Here is a 19,695-nt window from a genome sequence, read left to right as displayed (position 1 = left end):
CATTCAACACAAATCCTAATCTAAAGTCAGCTTTATTTCAGATTAAAATCATAAGGTCTCTCTGTCTGATTCTCTATTACATGGTCCTCTGAAACATTATAAATATACAAAATAACAAAAACCTAATTCTCAAACCTTAACAGAAGAGTATTCCTATTCTAGGCTTCATGTACATCATTACTAGCAGAATTTCCACCTCAGGCTAGCTGAGGTCACTGACTGGAAAGATTCATGGCTGTGATTGTCCATTATTAAGGAATTGGGACCAGCACGTAGGACGTGTATAGTCCCGTGGGAGTCTGAGCGTCCGTGTGTGATATGCTGGGCACATTTCATTCCTTCCATGTGAGCGGGGTTTCTCATCTATTATTTTTATAATCAGTATCCTCTAGTACAGGGACTCTGAAGAGAATAATAGGGCAGATAAAATTAGCATAAATTTTTCTCCGTCTGCGTGTTGACTCCCCGTAATTTACCAGCTCACCCTGGTGCTCACCCTGCGGGGAGATTCCCCACCACCCTGACGGCTCAGACTGACGATTAACTTCCCTTGTGCCTGTAAGGTAGGCTGGGGGGTCAGAGTTCTCCAGAAAAACTGACCCAATAAAAGAGGGATTTCTTGATTGGTTGATTGATTCATTCATTCATTTATTATAAGGAATTTGTTCCCGTAAATATAGAAGCTGGTAAATTCAAAATCTGCAGGGTGCGCTGGTGATGTGGGACATTTGAGGGGACCCCAGGCTCCAGGTCACAGGCCTTCAGGCAGGAAGAGCCCAAGGGAGTGGGCTGTGGGCTATGGGCTGGAGAATTTTCTCTCACTCAGAAGGTCATTCTCTGTTCTTTTCAATGACTCAGTGACTCAGTCGTTCAGGACTGAGTGAGATCCACCCACACGATGGAGGGCAATTTGCTTTATTCAGACCCACCAACTTAAATGTTGATCTCATCCAAAAACACCCTCACAGAGATGCCCAAAACAACGTTTGACCAACTACATCAGGGCACCCCAGGACCCAGCCAGGTTGGCACATGAAATTAGCTATCACGAGTGGGATTGAGAAAAAGTTTAAATATTTGCATTTTGTGGGCCTTCTGCACTGCCCACTGAAATCACACTCACGGAAGGACCTTAGTTTTCAGTTCTTCCCCCTCCCCCATGCATGCTGGGGAAGGGCAGGGAAGGAGGTAGAATACTTAGCCCTTAGCCAGGGGCTCCCCCCAACCCCCGCTGGGCGAAGGGCAAGTCAGGCTGTGAAGAAGAGATGGGACTTGAGGGGGGGAAGGAGTCCGCAGGGATGAGTGACAGAGAAGCCTGCTACAAAGAGGAGGGTCAGTGCCTCAGAGGAAGAATACTAGAAATGAAGCTAAAAAGTGTATTTTTAAAAACAACCTTGCTTTGGGCAGGTGCATCAGACAAAGAGAAAGCACCAGACAAGTCAGTCACATTCAGGTTAAGATCATACGTTGTAGTCACTGTTTAAAAACATTTTTATGAAAAAAAATAATAACATTTTTACAAAAAAAGGAAACCTGGTGTGTTTTCGGAGTAAGGACAGTTAAAAAGGAAAACAAAAAAACAAACGAATAAACACATCAGCGACAACCCAGCCCTAATAGTGGGGATAACGGACTCCATCTCCTGCCACAGTACTGGAGACAGCTCTCTGGAGGTGTTCCTGGAACCAGATAGTCCCCAAACCCAGTGCCCTGGGGTTCGGGAGCCAGCATGGGCCTGGAACACCAGCTGCAGACCTTGCTAAATTGCAAAGCGGAATATTAACTCTTCTGAGAACCGGTGGAAACGATTGTCTCAAGGGCTCCCAAACAATGAGAGAACAGTTCGGTGTGAGCAGAATTTGATGACAGGATTACCATTTGGGGTCCTGAGCGCTTCCGAAACTTCAGTTTGCACACAGCTTGGACTTTGCGGTGTCCGTTGTATTCAGTGCTTATTTTCTTAAAAGCTGTGCTGCCTTGAAGGGCTAAGAAGGTATTTGGCCCCATTCTTATATAAAATACTCTGAACAGAAAGTCAGTTTGATTGTGATGTCCTATTAGAATCTTTCTCCTTTAGAGACAAAGCAGAACAATTAAGACATACACATCAAATGAGCCATCTGCTGACAAAAAGCAACACTTCTATTTTTAATGAACAAGCGTTTTCATTTTTCTCAAAACTACAATGTTTAGCAGCTCGGGCTTTCTCCCTTGAAATCAGAGATTACAAATAGGCAGTCAGTTTCTAGAAACACCTTTTCAGTGTTATTTTCTGTTCAGTGATTTGCTCCGCGTGGAAATTTTGCTTTCACATATTTTAAATACACTTTGCTGCTGTGATGATTTTTGTTCCCCTTCTGCAGTGATAAGAGGAGTTGGAATGTCCTTGGAGGAGAATGAAATGTGGTGAATGGAGCTGTGGCAAAGCCACAGCACATAATTATTGAAAGCTGCATTTTATGTTTGAGGTTTTGAATTCAAATAACATTGTGCTTGTTCTGACATTTTCTTAATTGAACTTACGAGACAGCTGTGCTTAGAACAAAGCTGCTGGCCACCCGTGCCTCTGACCTCTTGGCCAGAATAGGCAAGCCTGGCAGAGCAGGGCCAAGAGGAAGTTTATCTGGTCTCCCTTCAGGCAACACCCAGAGTGGGCCTATGATGTTTGGGAGAAAAGCATCGAGAAAGTGCTTAGAAAGCAGTCACGCTCCTGTCTTTGTGCTGACACAGATCTGCAAGGAGGAGAAGCTAGGGAGGGCACTGTTTTGGCTCCATATCAGTAGCCAGTATCTTAAAAGAGAAGCAGATTTCAAAAGATTAGCTCACTGGGGAGCTTAGGACACAGTATGCCTTCCTCCTGCTTCCTTCTGAGATTCAAGTCTCAGTGGCCTGCAGAGCTGTTGTGAACGGTTGTGCTGGTTGTGCACTGCTCCACTCCAGAAGATGCCATTCACATGGTCATCTGTGAGTACCTACAGAGTGTAGCTAAAGAAATCACTGCCAGGAGCAAGAGCTACTGAGACATTATCTGATTCTGAATAGACCAGAGGGGAAGGTAAAAGAGAGTCATTTCAGATTAAAGTAAATGGCAATATATAGGAAAATCATCTTTAAAAAGCTCAGTTTTACTTTGTACTAAGTGAATGGATAATAATATTGGTTCTGTTTAGGATTACTTTAATATTCTATAAATTACCTAGAATTTGCCCTTCAAATTATAACAGATTTAACAGTGTATCTTTATCTCATAACCTTGAGATCTGTATTTCAGAATATTAAGCTAGTTTTTTTTTTTTTAAAGATTAAGAGAGAGAGAGAGAGAGAGACCAAACACACAGGGATAGGGGCCGAGGAAGGAAGAGGGAGAAGCAGGCTCCCCGTTGAGCAGGGAGTCTGCCAACATGGTGCCCAATCAATCCCAGGACCCTGAGATCATGACCTGATCCAAAGGCAGACGCTTAACTGACTGAGCCATACAGGCGTCCTTCAAGCTAGTTTTGGACAAATATTAATACAGCTTTCTTTGCTTCAAAACTTAAAAGAGCAATGCTAAAATACTATACTTTGAAACCCAATCACCTTTACCCTTATATTTTAATAATTTGTTTTTAGCAAAAGAAAATGTTATATTTTAAGAATTTACCTCACTTGGTCTTTGGAATATCATTAAATTTTTCTGGACCTCCATTTCCTCAGCAGAGAAGTGAATGAGAGACTAACCTTACAGGTTACACTGACTTCTTACAGTGTATTAAACTCCATGATTGTCCATCATTCTGGAAACATCTAGGTGAGCATCACTGAACTCGATACCGGCATCCTGTGGTGTTTACCTTCTATCACAACCACACGTTTCCATGACAAGTTGTCTTCCCTGGATTCTGCAGCCTAATAGTAAAGATTTTCTATTCAGGATCATAGACTATGTAAACTAGAAAGGACCGCAGAGATCAACTAGTTTCCTCATTTTACCAGTTAAAAATAAAAAGGTTAGCTGAACTCCAGTATTATTTTTGTTTCTCATGACTTTTTTTATTAAATTTCTTTTTTTTTAAAGATTTTATTCATCTATTTGACAGAGACCACAAGTAGGCAGAGAGACAGGCAGAGAGAGAGGAGGAAGCAGGCTCCCTGCCGAGCAGAGAGCCCAATGTGGGGCTCGATCCCAGGACCCTGAGATCATGACCTGAGCTGAAGGCAGAGGCCCCAACCCACTGAGCCACCCAGGCGTCCCATGACTTTTTTTTTTTTTTTAAGGTGAAATTCACGTAAGAAAATTAAGCATTTGCAGTTTACTTTTTTTTTTTAAGTGAACTCCACACCCAGTGTAGATCTGAACATGGGGCTTGAACTTACGACCCAGAGATCAAGACCTGAGCTGACTTGAAGAGTTGGACACTTAGCCGACTGAGCCACCCAGGTTCCCCATAGAATTTTCCATTTCCAAGTGAACAGTTGAGTGGCATTTAGTACATCCCCCGCATTGTACAACCTCCCCCTTATTCTGAAGCACACACTTAGCTCCTATTTTAAAGTAATTCTTACTTGGTTAATACAAAAAGAGAAAACCCAGTGTATTCCTGATACATACTACTTACTAATTTTTGCTATTTGTTGCCTTCTCAGATTGTCACTGCAGAGTGATTTTTTTTTTTAAAGATTTTATTTATTTATCTGACAGACAGAGATGACAAGTAGGCAGAGAGGCAGGCTGAGAGAGGAAGGGAAGCAGGCTCCCTGCTGAGCAGAGAGCCTGATGTGGGGCTCGATCCCAGGACCCTGGGATCATGACCTGAGCCAAAGGCAGAGGCTTTAACCCACTGAGCCACCCAGGCGCCCCTGCAGAGTGATATTTAAAGAGCAGGAAAGAAGAAAATAAAATGGTGTAGGTGTCTTACAGTTAGAAAATATGAGGTAAATCAGTTGAGAAAACGAACATGTTGAACTGTCCTCTTGTTTGCCTGTTTATTGTGCCGTTCATTCTTCTCCTATCAAACATTAGAGGTTACCTCATTCCCATGTCCCCTGTGATTGCCTGAATGTAAGACTTGAATGCTCTATTTGCAAAGCCCTGGGTATTTAGAAATGGGGAAATCTCTTCATGCCGTCCTTAATAAGAAATTCACAAGAGATCAATCATTATTTCAGGGTTTTCGTATGTGGCATGATTTAATACCATTACAAGTGTATAAATTTTGGATTCAGGTTTTAGAAAGCAGAGGGAGCCTCCACTTTTTGGCATTCGTACCCAACTAATCTGTCTCTCTGGGAGAGTCCGGCTAAATAAACAGCAATCTGTTGGAAACGCAAAGAGTGACTAAACTTGGAAGGGCAGCGTTAGGTGACTGCTGGGGTGGGGGAGCCCGGCTGGTCTGTGGTCCATGAGTTTCCTTAGAGCATTAACATTTACGGGAGTCCCGCAGAACATAAACCCTGCCAAGACTTTAGACTTCATTACCTCCCTGTCCTCGACAAGTACAGTTTAATTGAACATTAAGCAATTTGATCTCTTTCACCTAATAAATCGAGCACATTCAATAAACATAAATCTTGCTAATGATAGAGCTGACCCTGGTGGGGCTGAGCTCATCAGCATTCATGGTTATTACTCTCCCTGGAATTTCAGTCGCAAATGCTTATTGCCGAACTGCGTACTTACCTGGGGCTTATGGTCTAGGGAGTGCACTGAATAATTTTCTTTGCGGGGTTTCTGAAAGGCAGCTGTGGAAGAGAACCTGGTTTTGCAGATGGACCAGTTTTGATTTGAATCTCTCACCTAAACTAGGACGAGTGACAGGATAAATCAGAAACAAAAGGAGTTAATTGCGATAATTTCATAGGGTGTTCTAAGATGGAAGTGAAAAATGTGTGCAAAAGCTCACAGCAGCTGACGCAGGGGAACTTAATTATCCCTGAGAGCTCACGTTCCTTTTTCTCCGATGTTCCTAAAGAAGGGATCTAGAGTAGCCGGTGTTTATATGGTACTTTTTTTTTTCTCTTAAGCTTGCCTTTTTTTTTTTTAAGATTTTATTTATTTATTTGACAGATCACAAGTAGGCAGAGAGGCAGGCAGAGAGAGAGGAGGAAGCAGGCTCCCCGCTGAGCAGAGAGCCCGACACGGGACTCAATCCCAGGACCCTGGGATCATGACCTGAGCCGAAGGCAGACGCCTAACAACTGAGTCACCCAGGCACCCCTCTCTTAAGCTTTCTTATCTGTTAACATATGCCTGTAACTCTGAGTTACCTTCTTCCTCCTCTTCACCTAGCTGGCCTCCGCCCTACAGATGCTCACCTCCAAGGTGAACCTTCCTGGCTGGCTGCCGTCATCACCTTCTCTGTGGTCCCGATCAACTGTTGCACATGTCACCGTGTATGCACCCTTGTTCACAGCATCGTTGTGACCTTCCTCTCTCCCATATCCCACCCTGCCCGTAATAACTCTCCGAGTCTGGCGGAATGTGTGAATGAGTCACAGAATGAAACAGTGACTTGCCTTTAAGAGTGCAAGGGCAGGTACCCTAATCCTGTTGAGCAGATGAAGCTCAAAAAAATAGGTCCGGTCCGAGGAACTAGAAAGCAGAAAAGCAGCACTAGGACCCAAGACCTTTGACTCCGGGTCCTTTTCCTTGTTAGTATACCCTGTTTTCTCTCACAGCTCAGCAGGTTTTAATATCCGGGAAGCGGGGTTACGGCCTCTTCCCCAGGCTCTGTGGGTCAGAGGTTTTTTTTCTGAGCAGAGTATAAGTAGAGACCCACACACCCACCCCAAACAGGTGTCCAGCTCCTCAGGGTGTGACATGGCCGGTGGAATGCTCACTCACGGTCCTTTGTCATCGGTGCTGGCTGGCATTTTCTGTCATTGGCGACTGTGTTTTTAACCTCAGAGCTTTTGCTGATTTCAGTCACAAATGCCTGTTTATACTGCCGGCTCGGCATGCTCGGGCGGAAATGCTCATTCCATTCTCAATGCCCTCTCCCTTCGTGTCCTGCTTGTGTGTCTGTGTTTTCCAAACACCATCATCAATCAGTAATACGTGTGGAAGACTCTGAGAAAAACACGCAGTCCAGAAATTTGAGCAAAATATGACCGGTTCTTCTTATTGTAGGAGAATCTGTCCTTGGTCCTCCTCTATTTGAAAATAATGCCCTTCAAACTTCAGAGCCCTGAATTTTTAGCCTCGGTGTGTAGACAGTGAAATGCAGCCTCGTCCTCATTTCTCAAAGCAGCTGGCTTTAATTTGTCTCAGGACGAAAGCTTCACCTCCCGGTCTCCTCACATGCCAGAGTGGCATCGTGGCGTGTGACGGTCCAGACCAGGCCTGCAGATGGGCCTGTCATCAGGAGAGGAGATTTCCTGCCAGGATAGAGTAAAGTGCTTCTCAGTGCTGCTGACAGCAGAGGCCCCAGACCCAGTGGCTCCAGGGGGTAATTTCTAAACTTTTTTTTTTTTTTTTTTCCCAATTTAAAATCAAAGCCGCACCATCTGTCATAGGAATCTTCCATGCCAGGGAAAGGAGTGTGATCGATGGCCTGGATCTTGTTTAGACCAGGTTGTGACGGTGTCCTATGCCATCCCATGTGTGTCTTTCATAGCTTTGAGCAAGACCTTCTCATTTGTCCTTGGGGTGAAGAATGCACGGCTGGCTTTGAGGTGTGAATATTTCCATTTCCTGTTCATTTCACTTTCGTATCGGGCTAGATCCCAGATGAACCATGTGTGGTGGCTCAGAAATGGTATTTGCCTCAAGTATTAGCTTTGCTAAACCAAACTTTTCTCTGTATCCATCCCCAGGCAACGGGGCACGTAATCATCATTGATGTGTTTAAGTAAAAGGTGTTTTAGAGAAGGCACAGTATGTGTTCATCCCCACACGCTGAGCTGGGTGACATGGAGAGCTGAGGAGTCTCGTGTGCTCTCCTGGGAAGTTGTAGAAATAGTTCAGGAATCTGCTTTGTCTGGGTTCTGTACCCTCCTCCCACCACAATTCACTGTGTCCCCAAGCTGGAGTGTAGCCATGTCTCAGCCCTCGGGATAACCACGGCCATGCACCTCCAAGCTAGAATGGGCTCTGGTTGTGGCTTCGGGGTGCTCAGAGGCCCAGCAGGTGCTAGAAATGATGCCCATGCCCAGTTCCTGAAGGGGATGCCTTGCTGAAGTCTCAGAAAATTCTGTGATACTCCAGTCGCTACCCTGAAGAGGATGAGAAGTCTGTGTACTCAGGACCTCGCTAAAGGATTCAGGCATATACTGAGAGTTGCTGAATGTCAGTCCCCTTCTCTGAGGTCCGTTGATCTCATGTTTCTGCTCTCACTGCCTGACCAGGTAATTCAGTGTGTCAAGGCAGCAAATCATTCTGTCCCCTGTTGTTTGAGATCAAGTCCATGAAGACATCTTCCTGTGTTTACTGAGGAAGAGTTTCCCTCCATGTATTTAAAAATTCCAAATAAGGGGTGCCTGGGTGGCTCAGTGGGTTAAAGCCTCTGCCTTCGGCTCAGGTCGTGATCCCAGGGTTCTGGGATCGAGCCTCGCGTCGGGCTCTCTGGTCATCAGGGAGCCTGCTTCCCTCTCTCTTTGTCTCTGCCTGCCTCTCTGCCTACTTGTGGTCTCTGTCTGTCAAATAAATAAATAAATAAATCTTTAAAAAAAAATTCCAAATAATTTTGAAAGAATATTTAAAAACATCTAGAGTGTGCTTTATTGCTCTTTATTTTGCTACACACTTCTTGGCCCGCCGACAACTGCCTTTACCTTTTGCTGACACTGAAACTTGTTCTTTTCCTATCTTTGAAAATCCTTCTTTATTTGCACTTAGCGATTCTTACCTCTGAGATACATTGGAACCCCCATTTCCTTGGTGATTCAAAATTCAGGACAGTTCCGTAACGCTATCTCATTTTCATACATCAGTAACCCAGAGGTAGACAGATGAGAATTGTTACCCCCGTGTGACAGATATGGAAACTGAGCCCTGCCCGGAATTGCTAAACTGGAAAGTAAGTGGTCCAGTCAGGTTTTGAGCCCCAGCTTCTGGCTCCAGAAGAGCCCGTGTTCCTCCCGTCACCCCGACGCTCGCTTCACCCTTGACCCTGGCCAAGAATGAGAGCAGATGTGCACGACGGGAAGGGAGGCACAAATGGATTAGGGTAGACCCGTCCGTGCTTCCAGAAAAATAATTCAAAGTGCATGTCCTGGTGATGATGGGAACGTGGCACATCTCAGATACGAAAGAGCGTATGTTTCATGCAGAAATCGTGTTCTGATAACTGACCAAGACTGTTTTGAAATGTGGAATGTTTAATGTGTAAGAGAAAGTAAATCAGCAAAGGACAGTAAGTTCTAGAATCCCAAAAATGCATGGATGAGGAAGAAAGGGCGGGGAAAGAAGATTCGGTGCATCCCTGAGGTCCCCCCCTCCTCCCCTTTACCAGCCCGGGTCCAGTTAGAAGCCCACCTTAGCAACCACGTGGTAGTGCCCAAACACAGCGTACAGCTTGCTTTCTTGACGCCTTCGGGCAAGCTCTTTCAAATAAATCCCAAATACCTTTTCTGGCAAAGTAAATCCTACTCGTCGTCTTCATTTCGGGTCAGGTGCCCCCTTTCCCAGGCAGCTAGCTGTACCTCCCCTTCACACTTCCCTGTGGGGCCCTTTTCTTCTGCAGTGCCGGCTGGTGAGGTCTGGGAAGGGAGGGACCCGCTCATTCCGTGGAGGAGGAAGGATGATCTAGGGGAAGACCCAGGCCTAAGGGCTAGGCAGCCCTGAAGGACCCAATGTCATTCAACAGCTCAGGACCCTCAAGGCTCAGAAGGGCCTCCCCACCCGGCAGATGTCAGCTAGGACGGTGCTCAGCCACCTCCGGATTCAGTTTTACAAAATAAGAACATGAATTTATTTTGAATACCTGCTCTTGATCCACAAGCACTGCTTGGGTGTAAGATACTGAACACTCCCCCTTTCGGATGTACAACGAACCTACAGAAAACGTCAGGAAAGAAAATGACCTCAGCTCTGGAAACCTGTAAACACTCCGGCAATGTTGCTCTCACGGGAAATCCTTAATTCTTTTTCAAACTTGAAGCGGAACCGAAAACCATTTGTGTTCTCTTTGTGTATTTGGGGGCAGGGGGAGTTGAGGATCTTTTTCCAGGTTTAGCTGTTTCCTTAATGAAATTAATATTTCTTCTGAAATGGTTTCGTTCAGAGGTGTTGGCATATCTGGGGTCCATATGCTGTTCCTGGAATGCTTTCATACAGGGAGAATTTGAGGAAGGGGCAACCATAATCCTACCAGTCCAGGGTCTTTTCTGGCCTTATGTTTCCTTTGTGCAGTTCTGGGAGAGAATTGTGAGAATGTATGTGCATACATGTGTGCTTACGCACACGCACACACACACCTTTGCCTCCTTTAAGTGGGGACAGAAAGAAAGCCCGAGAATTCACACTATTGCCCTAGTGCATTTCTTTTCCTTTTCTTTTTTTTAAGATGTTATTTATTTATTTTTCAGAGAGAGAGCGCACAAGCAGGGGGAACAGCAGGCAGAGGGGGAAGCAGGCTCCCTGCTGAGCAAGGAGCCCAATGTGGGGCTCGATCCCAGGACCCTGGGACCATGACCTGAGTCAAACGCAAATGCTTAACCCACTGAGCCACCCAGGCATTCCTGTCCTAGTGCATTTCTTCAGTTTCGTACGTCACAGGAGGAAACAGAAGAGAGGAAAACTACCCCCAATTTGCGGTCCGGGCAAGTGTGGCTTTTGCCTTGTGTGACTGTCCTGAGTGTGTCCGTCCAGTTCTGGGGCCTCCAGACAGGGCTCCCCAGTTCTGGCAGAGCCTCTGAAGTCTGAGGAGCCCCAGGATTTTCACCATCCTAGATAAATCCTTGGGCAGTATATTTCGGTGCAACATGTGTCCAGACCGTGAAGCACCCCCTTCTAAAGCTCTCTTCTCTAGACCTTGCCACAACTCTGCTCCAAAACTCAAGCAAGAGCCGAGGACCGTGAAATGCCCTGCATGCTCAGTAACCCCGGAACATCTGGAAAACCAAGATCCCATGCGCCAGCTGGGTCCTGTGAGGGAACTACTGGAGAGTTTGGAAGGTGGCCTTGGGGCTGACGCAGCTTAGAGTAGGAATATGGCCTCTGGAAAGTGGTAACTGTAGAAGGATCTGTGTGGGGTGTGGAAGAGGTAAAGGCAAGGGTTTCAGAGGAGCTGAGAGAGTAAAGCGGAGGTGATGATGGTATCTCTTCGTAGGCCAGTGCGAGCGTTTCAGTGCCTTAATGTGTAGTAAGTGCTTCAAACGATGCCTGGCACAGAGCCAGCGTCCTGGACTGTGAGCTACTCTTATTGCTACTGCTGTTACTACACTAGGACGGTCGCCCTCACCGTTACAGTAATACTTTGTTCATCCAGACCCGGCCTTGAGTGTAGAATTAGAGTAGTCACAATACATGGGGCACCTGGGTGGCTCAGTGGGTTAAGCCTCTGCCTTCGTCTCTGTCATGATCTCAGGGTCCTGGGATCGAGCCCCACATCAGGCTCTGGTCAGCTCACCAGGGAGCCTGCTTCCTCCTCTCTCTCTGCCTGCTACTCTGCCTGCTTGTGATCTCTCTCTCTCTCTCTCTCTCTGTCCAATAAATAAATAAGATCTTGAAAAAGAAAAAGAAAAAGAACAGTCGCAATACGGGCATCGTTGCCAGGTTGTGTTATTTTGGGATCACCAGAGATCCAACTTTTCTGTCACTTCTGAATGAACACGAATGTCCCTGTCGGTAGGAATGACTGTACCTTCACGGCGATAACACCTGATGGTTGCAGATAAAGTCTTTCCTCTAAAACGCCTGCTGTCTGTCCTCTGAGCGCTGGCTCCTGTCACGGTTCCTTACCCTCCTGGAACTCGGCCTACCCCCGGCTCGGCCGCTGCGTTTGGTCTTCCATGTAGGATCTGAGTGATGCCCTCCAGCATGTCATTGTGTGCGGGGCGACTACAGCTCCCCAAAAGAGTATGGTGACAGCTCTGGCCCCAGTGGTGCACATGCGCTGGGGGCGGGGGAGGGGGCTGGCCTGTCCCTGGTGCTCTGAGCTGTGAGGGGTGTATCCCGGTGCCGGCAAACAGCCATGACGTCTCACGCGGCTTGTCATTTCCTTCTCAGACGACTATGCCCAGCTGTGTAACATCCCCGTCACGGGACGCCGGCGCCCATATGGACGGGATGCCTTGGTGGACTTCAGCGAACAGTACGCTCCAGAAGCCGATCCCTACTTCGTTCAGGACCGTAAGCCAAACTTTTCAGTTATGTTGAAGCTAAGCTGTGGTTGAAGGTTACCCAGTGATTCTCAGAAGGGAGCCCCTGGGGATTTGTCAGACATGTAAGCTACTGGGCCCCACTCTAGACCTGCTGAATGGGACACTGGGGTGAGACCCCGAGGTTTTACCCGTCCTCTGCGTAAGCCTTATGCATGCTCAAGTTTGGGAGATATTGGATCAAATTATTGGCATGCTGGTGGGATACTGATAGGTCCACTTTTTTTAAAGTTAAAAAAAAAGATCTAATATCCATAACAAAATCATTTCTTTATCCATTCCATGATGGTCTAACATAAGGGGCAGGGTTTCTTGAAAGCCGGGGTATAACTGCCATCTTTTTTTCACACAAGGAAATGACATGTCAACTGTGCCAAGTTGATCTTTATAGGTATTTTAGAGTGGGAGGTCAAAAAAATTGTGCTTCTGGTCAGAAGTTGTGAGTATCCACTCAGGGGGGATTTATTAAGTAAGGAATGATGCATGCTGGCTTCTCCAAGATTTGTGTGCAGAGTTTTTTTCCGTGGAAGGTGGAGTGTGCCTCTGGGATCCCTGATCCCATTTAGGAAAAAAAAAAAAATCTCTGACAGTTAATGGGAGTGTCCTGGATAAGGAAGCCACTCAAGCTGAAGGTTTCTCTGGGGGAAGCCACAGCTTTTCAAATTCCAAATGCAGTATCGGAAAGAACAGGTTGCCTCACTTCAAGAATGGGAATGGGGAAGTGTGGATCCCAGCTACCTCGTCCACATCTCCCAGAGGGGCCCTCCTTGCAGTGGGGAAAGCGACACCAGATTTTCCAGGCAGGGAAATCCCTGCAGACTGGGGAGTTGGAGTTAGGACTTTGGAGACACTGCTGAATTATAGACACAGTGAAGCCTTTTCTTTCTTTGGACCCTGTTACCTGTGAACAAAGCACACTAGCCATGACCTGATTCCCAAGGAGCAACCCAAGCTCTGTGGCTACGTTTGGAGTAACTTCAGTTCTGAGTCAAAGAGTATTTCCTTCATTCCCTCCCCTTCTCTTTCCTTCCTCTGCCTTCCTTTGTTTTGTGTGTGTTTTTTTAAGGGGGGGTGTTGATGGAATTATATATTGATCATTCACCAGAATTAACAGTGCTTAATGAAAACAGCCTTGTATCTGTCCTGCCAAGTTGATTAACACAGCCCTGTGGAACCCTCACCCAGGTGTAGAACATTACGAGCATCCAAAAGGCCCCCTGAAGCCCTTTCCCAGCCAGGCCCGCCCCCCCGCCCCAAGCATAAACCAGTCTCCCGACTTCTAATACCTCTGATTTTTGCTTTTAATCAACAACATACAACCATGCACTACTTCAGTCTAAAGACACTGACAGGTGTAAGACTGTGCACTTACAATTTCTGCACTTACCTATGACTATGTTACGGGCATAGTCAATGGGCATCTACCTTTAAAAAAATAAAAAGGGAGAAGAAATATTAAGGTTGAAAGAAACCCCAGCTGGCCTGCCCCATGAATCCCAAGTAACAGGTTAAGTCTCTAAGCAGCTATGTATGGCACAGTCACTTGGCTCCTGTGTGCACTTCTGTCACATTAGGTAGAGTCCAGATTCCAGGAATCTTCATGTTGAAATGTTCTGACTTGTATACTTTATTTCTTTTTTTTAATGCTGATGTTGCTTTAAAACTCTTTTCTAATCCACTACAAATGTTAAGAAATAAACATGTTGGTGTCACATCAATTTCCTATTTAGCAACATAGGAAGCTGAGATGCAATTCTTAGACCTTGACCTTTGACTATGTCAATGGCCTTTAAACTTACAACAGGTTATGAGAAATAGCTCCTCCTTCCCAGACCAGGAGCAAGGACTTTCTGACCCTGCTGAAGAAATGATTGTATTGGGTACAGAGTAAGACAGAGGGAAGGCTGAGGTTTCTTATCTCCTGACTTCTGGTTATTTAAGAAAGTTGAACTGATAGCTTGGGGATACCTTTGGTTAAGGCAGTATTCTATAAAAGTAGAATCTCCTAGAGCAGAAATCAGTTTTTTCTTATAAAGGACTAGAGAGTAAAAATTTCAGACTTTGCAGGCCTGCGAAAGGTTCTGCAGGTCTGCCCAGCCCTGCTCGGATATCGCGAAAGCAACCATAGACAACATGTCAGCGAATGGGGATACTGTGTTTCAGTACAACGGTATTTACAAAAGTAGGCAGCCGGCCATATTTGGAGCAGGGGCTGTCCTTTGCGGACTCTTCTAGAAGTATTTTCGAGAGTCTACTTGATGTGTGTGTTTAGGAGTTTTCAAAATTCAATTCCATGTTTTAATTTCTGTAATAATAAAAATTTTTAGTATTTATAAAGTCAAAATGATTTTGCCCTAGTACCTAGAATTTGAAAATATTTTCATAAATTAAGACTTTATTTTCTAAAGTATTTTTCAAACTGGCTTTGGGACCCTAAAGACAAAATCTGGATGGCCTTTCACTTTTTTTTTTTTTTCTCCTCTTCAAAATTTTTATTTATTTATTTTTTATTTATTTATTTATTTTATTTATCTATTTATTTATTTATTTTTAAAGATTTTTTTTATTTATTTATTTTTTAAGATTTTATTTATTTATTTTGACAGACAGAGATCACAAGTAGGCAGAGAAGCAGAGAGAGAGAGAGAGAGGAGGAAGCAGGCTCCCTGCTGAGCAGAGAGCCTGATGCGGGGCTTGATCCCAGGACCCTGGAATCATGACCTGAGCCGAAGGCAGAGGCTTTAACCCACTGAGCCACCCAGGCGCCCCTATTTTTTTGTTTTTTTAATTCATTTGCCAGAGAGTGAGAGAGAGAGAGAGAGCAAGCAGGGGGAACAACAGGCAGAGTGAGAGGGAGAAGCAGGCTCCCTCCCCAGGAAGCCCAGTGCGGGACTCAGTCCCAGACCTCCAGGATCATGTCCTGAGCCAAAGACAGACACTTAACGAACTGAACCACACAGGCATCCCTGGGCGTGGTTTTTTGGTTTTTGTTTTTTGTTTTTAATTTTAAAATCACTTGAGTTACACCTTGCAGCCCCGCGTAAGCAGTGATGTTTTGCTGCCCCCTGTAGTTATACTGGAGAATTACTTCAGAGGCCAGATGGAGAGTTATAGCCATATTTTGAATTTTTTTTTCTTTAAAGCGGATACATGATGAGGTTCAGAAGTGGGGTGGGGGGTGGGGGGAATGGAGAGCCTACATCAACAGTGTGTCTGTGTCACCGTGGATTTATATTTACGACTTTTCTCTCTAGAAAGAGAGCTGAACACTCGTGATGCCTGTTAAATCTGTTTTTATATTACTAAACCCTAGCTCTAAATCAGTTTAAAGATATCTGAACTATAAAAAGAGCCAGACAAGGACTTCTTTGTTTCCCTTAAAAAAAAAAGATTTTTGGCTTTCTAAACACAAGTATGATGTACTTTTCTCATTTATCAGAATGTTTCAAGTCCCTTTTACTGTCTTTATCCTTTGATCTCCTGAGAGCCCTTTTGTAAGGCTCATTCCAAAGCTAGAGCAAACAAACAGACTTTATGGGGCAAGGCCAGCCTGGCTTTTCACTGCTTTCTGGGGAACTCCAAATGAAAAACCACAGCCTGAAATTCTCTACAGATCTTCTGAGCAAACGTCTGCTGCCCTGTGATAGTGACTTCCATTGGTTCCATCCTGAAAGATGTTCTGCCATTTGCCTTACTGAGAAACTCAGGAAATTTGGAATTTTAGATAAACACTTCTGATAAGTAAGGGCAAGACCCAAATCCATACTTTATCATTTTTTGTGATTTTAATATACACTATCAGAATTCAAGATGTGGGGCTACTCATGGACAATATATACAGAGTTTTTAATATCGTGTGCTTAATGTTTTGTACAGGTATATTGAGCATGAAATTTCACTGCTAACTTGAAGACATCTGAAACAGGTGTCTGAAACGTAGATATGGTGAACCATAACCTTGATAATTATATAGTTTTAAAAGATGGTCTAAGAGGCTGCAAATTTCTTTTTTTAAGATTTATTTATTTGAGAGGGAGAGCTAGAATGCAAGCAGATGGAGAGAGAGGGAGAGACTCTTCGAGCAGACCCCCCCGCTGAGCGCGGAGCCCAAAGCGGGGCTTGATTCCACGGCCCCATGATCATGACTTGAGCTGAAATCAAGAGCTGGCCACCCCACCGACTGAGCCACCCCAAGCGCCACGGAGGCTTCAGATTTCTAACCTGGCTCCTGTCTTCTCCTTTCTAGGTTTTTTAAATAGCTTTGAGGAGTTGCAGGCTGAAGAGTGTGGCATCCTCAATGGGTGCGAGAATGGCCGCTGTGTGAGGGTGCAGGAAGGTTACACCTGTGACTGCTTCGATGGGTATCACTTGGACATGGCCAAGATGACCTGTGTTGGTAAGGGTGCTGTGTGTCCTCTGGCTGGTTATTCTTGCCCTAACATCCCCTGTGGCCAGATCGCATATAATATTGAGTACATTTAAGAGGGATCCGCGGTGTCGGCTTGGGAAGAGGAGAGACGTTCTGGAGGTGGACGGTGGTGATGGTTGCCCTGTGGTGTGAACATACCACATCCCACCAAACGATCCACTTAAAAGTGGCTAAAATGGCCAGTTTTAGGTGTTGTATATTTGACCACAACTTTAAAAAATAGCACTGACAGCTCATTTAAGAACTCATGTTGTGGTACTTCAGGAGGGAAGGACAGAATGTTCCAGGTAATTAGTTGGATTCTAACTTCAACTTTTGACTCTACAGCAAGTAGTGTTTTCCCCAGTACCAACACCAGCTTAAGGGACTGTAAACATCCGAAAAGAATATAACTGGGGTGGTAATCATTCGGGAGAATGTTCCTCCTAAAACTCCTCTCCCTCCCTCCCTGTCTCTCACATGGCCATCCCTTCTATTTTCAAAAGACTGGCCAGCATACCTTTGTTCTTCCTCGTGTGACCTGTGCCGCCTTCCAGGGCCTGGCCCTTGAATTACGGGTTTTTCCTCTTCCTGTGGTGCTTCTACTCCCTCCAGCAGCAGCCCCTTCCCAGTTTAGTTTTGCTTGTCTCCGTCAGCAGTGGTTCTGGAAGAGAGGTAAACCTGGGTTATTACAGGTATTTTAAGTGCGTTTCTTTCCTGGGGAAAGAAATCGAAGAAGGTAACTTGAGCCTTTACAGAGGCTGCCTCGAGGGCTCTCCGCTCACTTGCTTGGTTCTTTTTTTCCTGTGTATTCCTGTTGACCAATCTGAATGGTTTTTTCTGTACCTGCAGAAGGGAACTTAGAAGTAGGAAGGTTCTTCCAGCTTTCTCGAGTTTCTGACTCTAAAATGTCAAGCCGGCAGAATGTTCATGCTGTGTTAAATAGGGAAGAAAATTCTAGAACCTCTCAGATGTACAAAGTTGTATTATCTTGAGTATGACTGCAAGAGACAGTAGTGAGGAAGACTGTCCAGTTCACTGGCGGGGGGAGAGCAGAGAACCACCAGGCCGTGCCCTGGCCGGACGCCCCAGGGTCTCAGGTAAGCTCTAGGTTACATCTCCTCTCAGAGTCATGGGGGAGCTTGTTGACCTGCGTGGTTTGGCTTATTGCAGATGTAAACGAATGTGACGAGTTGAACAACCGAATGTCCCTGTGCAAGAACGCCAAGTGCATCAACACCGAAGGCTCCTACAAGTGCGTGTGTCTGCCTGGCTACGTCCCTTCCGACAAGCCCAACTTCTGCACCCCGTTGAATACTGCCTTGAATTTAGACAAAGACAGTGACCTGGAGTAAAAGAGAATCCACATAACCGAAGCCCATCTACTCTGCACTGTGTAAAGAAGAGAGAAACGTATTATACTTGAGACATTGCCCCTAGCCTGGAACGGCGGAAGTACGGCCCCATGGCGGAGCTGTGTGTGTCCTCGGAAAGGAGAGGAGAGGATCCAGCGCGAACCTGACTGGTGTGTGACAGACCAAACGGACGTTTTTCTGAAAAACCAGTATATATAGTCTGTTCATATGTAAAATTCAGTGGAAAAGAGGCGGAACAGTGCTGTTATTTTAAACAGAAGGTTGTATTATGATGTTTTGTTTTGTTTTCACTATTGCTTGATTAAATTCGGCATTTAAATAGCGGTGGAAATATTTTATATGATTTTCATTTTTTGGTTGTGCGGTTCCTTGGCTACTGTTTTTCTTCAGATTTTTTTTTTCATTCTCAAGTGCACACGTCTTTGATAAAATATTGTTAAACTGTATTATAAGTGTTGTTACACAGGGTTATGTTATTCCTGGTCTGGAGCATTTTTTTTTTTAAATCCAAACCGTCTGTCCTGTGGAGCAGATGGTGAATTTTGTTTCAAAACTTTAATACACATTTGGAGGAAAGTACTTTATATATACGGCGTATTGTCTGATTTTAATGTCCATCCTTAGCCAAGCTGCTAGTAGGCATCCATTGGATCCTTTGCTGCATTGAAATGGAAGAATTAATGAGCTTTCATTAGTATTGTAATTGTGTAAAGTCAGCCCAGCAAAATTTTTTGGAAACTTGATGATCCCACCATATTTACCATTGTATGTTAAAGCAAAATAAATCACCATTTTTTTAGAAAAAAAAAAAATCTACCTGAGAGTAACTGTCAGTGAGTATCTGTGTCCAAGTTGTATCCTCCTGCCCCACTGATTTTTACAAATGGTTCTCTAGTAATGTAAAGGCTTTTATAGGCTAATTATTAAATCTCTTAGATATTGTTAGGGACTGAATTGTGTCCACTCCCAAAATTTGTATGATGATGTCCTAGCCCCCCAGTACCTCAGAATGTGACTGTACTTGGAGACAGGGTCTTTAAAGAGGTAATAAAGGTTAAATGAAGTCTCTCGGGTGGGCCCTAACCCAGTACAACTGGTGTCCTTGTAAGAAGAGGAGATGAGGGGTGCCTGGGTGGCTCAGTTGGTTGAGTGGCTGACTTTGGCTCAGGTCATGATCCCGGACTTCCAGGATCGAGTCCTGCATTGGGCTCCCAGCTCTACGGGGAGTCTGCTTCTCCCTCTGACCTTCTCCCTCTCTCATGTTCTCGCTCACTGTCTCTCTCAAATAAATAAATAAAATCTTGAAGAAGAAGAAGAAGAAGGAAGAAGAAGAAAGAAGAAGAAAGAAGAAGAGGAGATGAGGACAGACAGAAGAAAGAGCAAATGAAGACCCAGGGAGAAGTCTGCCATCTCCAAGCCAAGGAGAGAGGCCTCGGAAGAAATCAGCCCTGCAGTACCTTGATCTCAAACTTCTAGCCTCCTGAATTATAAGAAAATTTAATTTGTGTTAAAGCCACCCAATCTGTGGTACTTTGTTACAATAGCCTTGACAAACAGGGTATAGATTGCAGACAGATATCACAGGAACAGGGAAAACCGCTCTCAAGGTTC

The 19,695-nt window shown here is 45.0% G+C and overlaps 1 protein-coding gene across 11 annotated transcripts in view; it reads left to right on the top strand.

The window, feature by feature from the left end:
• Positions 1–18,882, top strand: part of LTBP1 (latent transforming growth factor beta binding protein 1) — a 398,263-nt gene extending 379,381 nt beyond the window's left edge. For all 11 annotated transcript variants that reach the window (XM_032881895.1, XM_032881898.1, XM_032881896.1 and 8 more), the window contains 3 exons: positions 12,149–12,271; positions 16,547–16,696; positions 17,882–18,882. In XM_032881895.1, coding sequence (XP_032737786.1) covers positions 12,149–12,271; positions 16,547–16,696; positions 17,882–18,063 — 455 coding nt within the window. In that variant the 3' untranslated portion in view covers positions 18,064–18,882. The remainder of the gene's footprint in view (positions 1–12,148; positions 12,272–16,546; positions 16,697–17,881) is intronic.
• The last annotated feature ends 813 nt before the right edge of the window (positions 18,883–19,695 follow it).

This window comes from Lontra canadensis, unplaced genomic scaffold (assembly GCF_010015895.1).
Source record: "Lontra canadensis isolate GAN:19392208 unplaced genomic scaffold, GSC_riverotter_1.0 scaffold78, whole genome shotgun sequence".
NCBI lineage: Eukaryota > Metazoa > Chordata > Mammalia > Carnivora > Mustelidae > Lontra > Lontra canadensis.
This window is presented reverse-complemented; position numbering and strand designations above follow the sequence as displayed.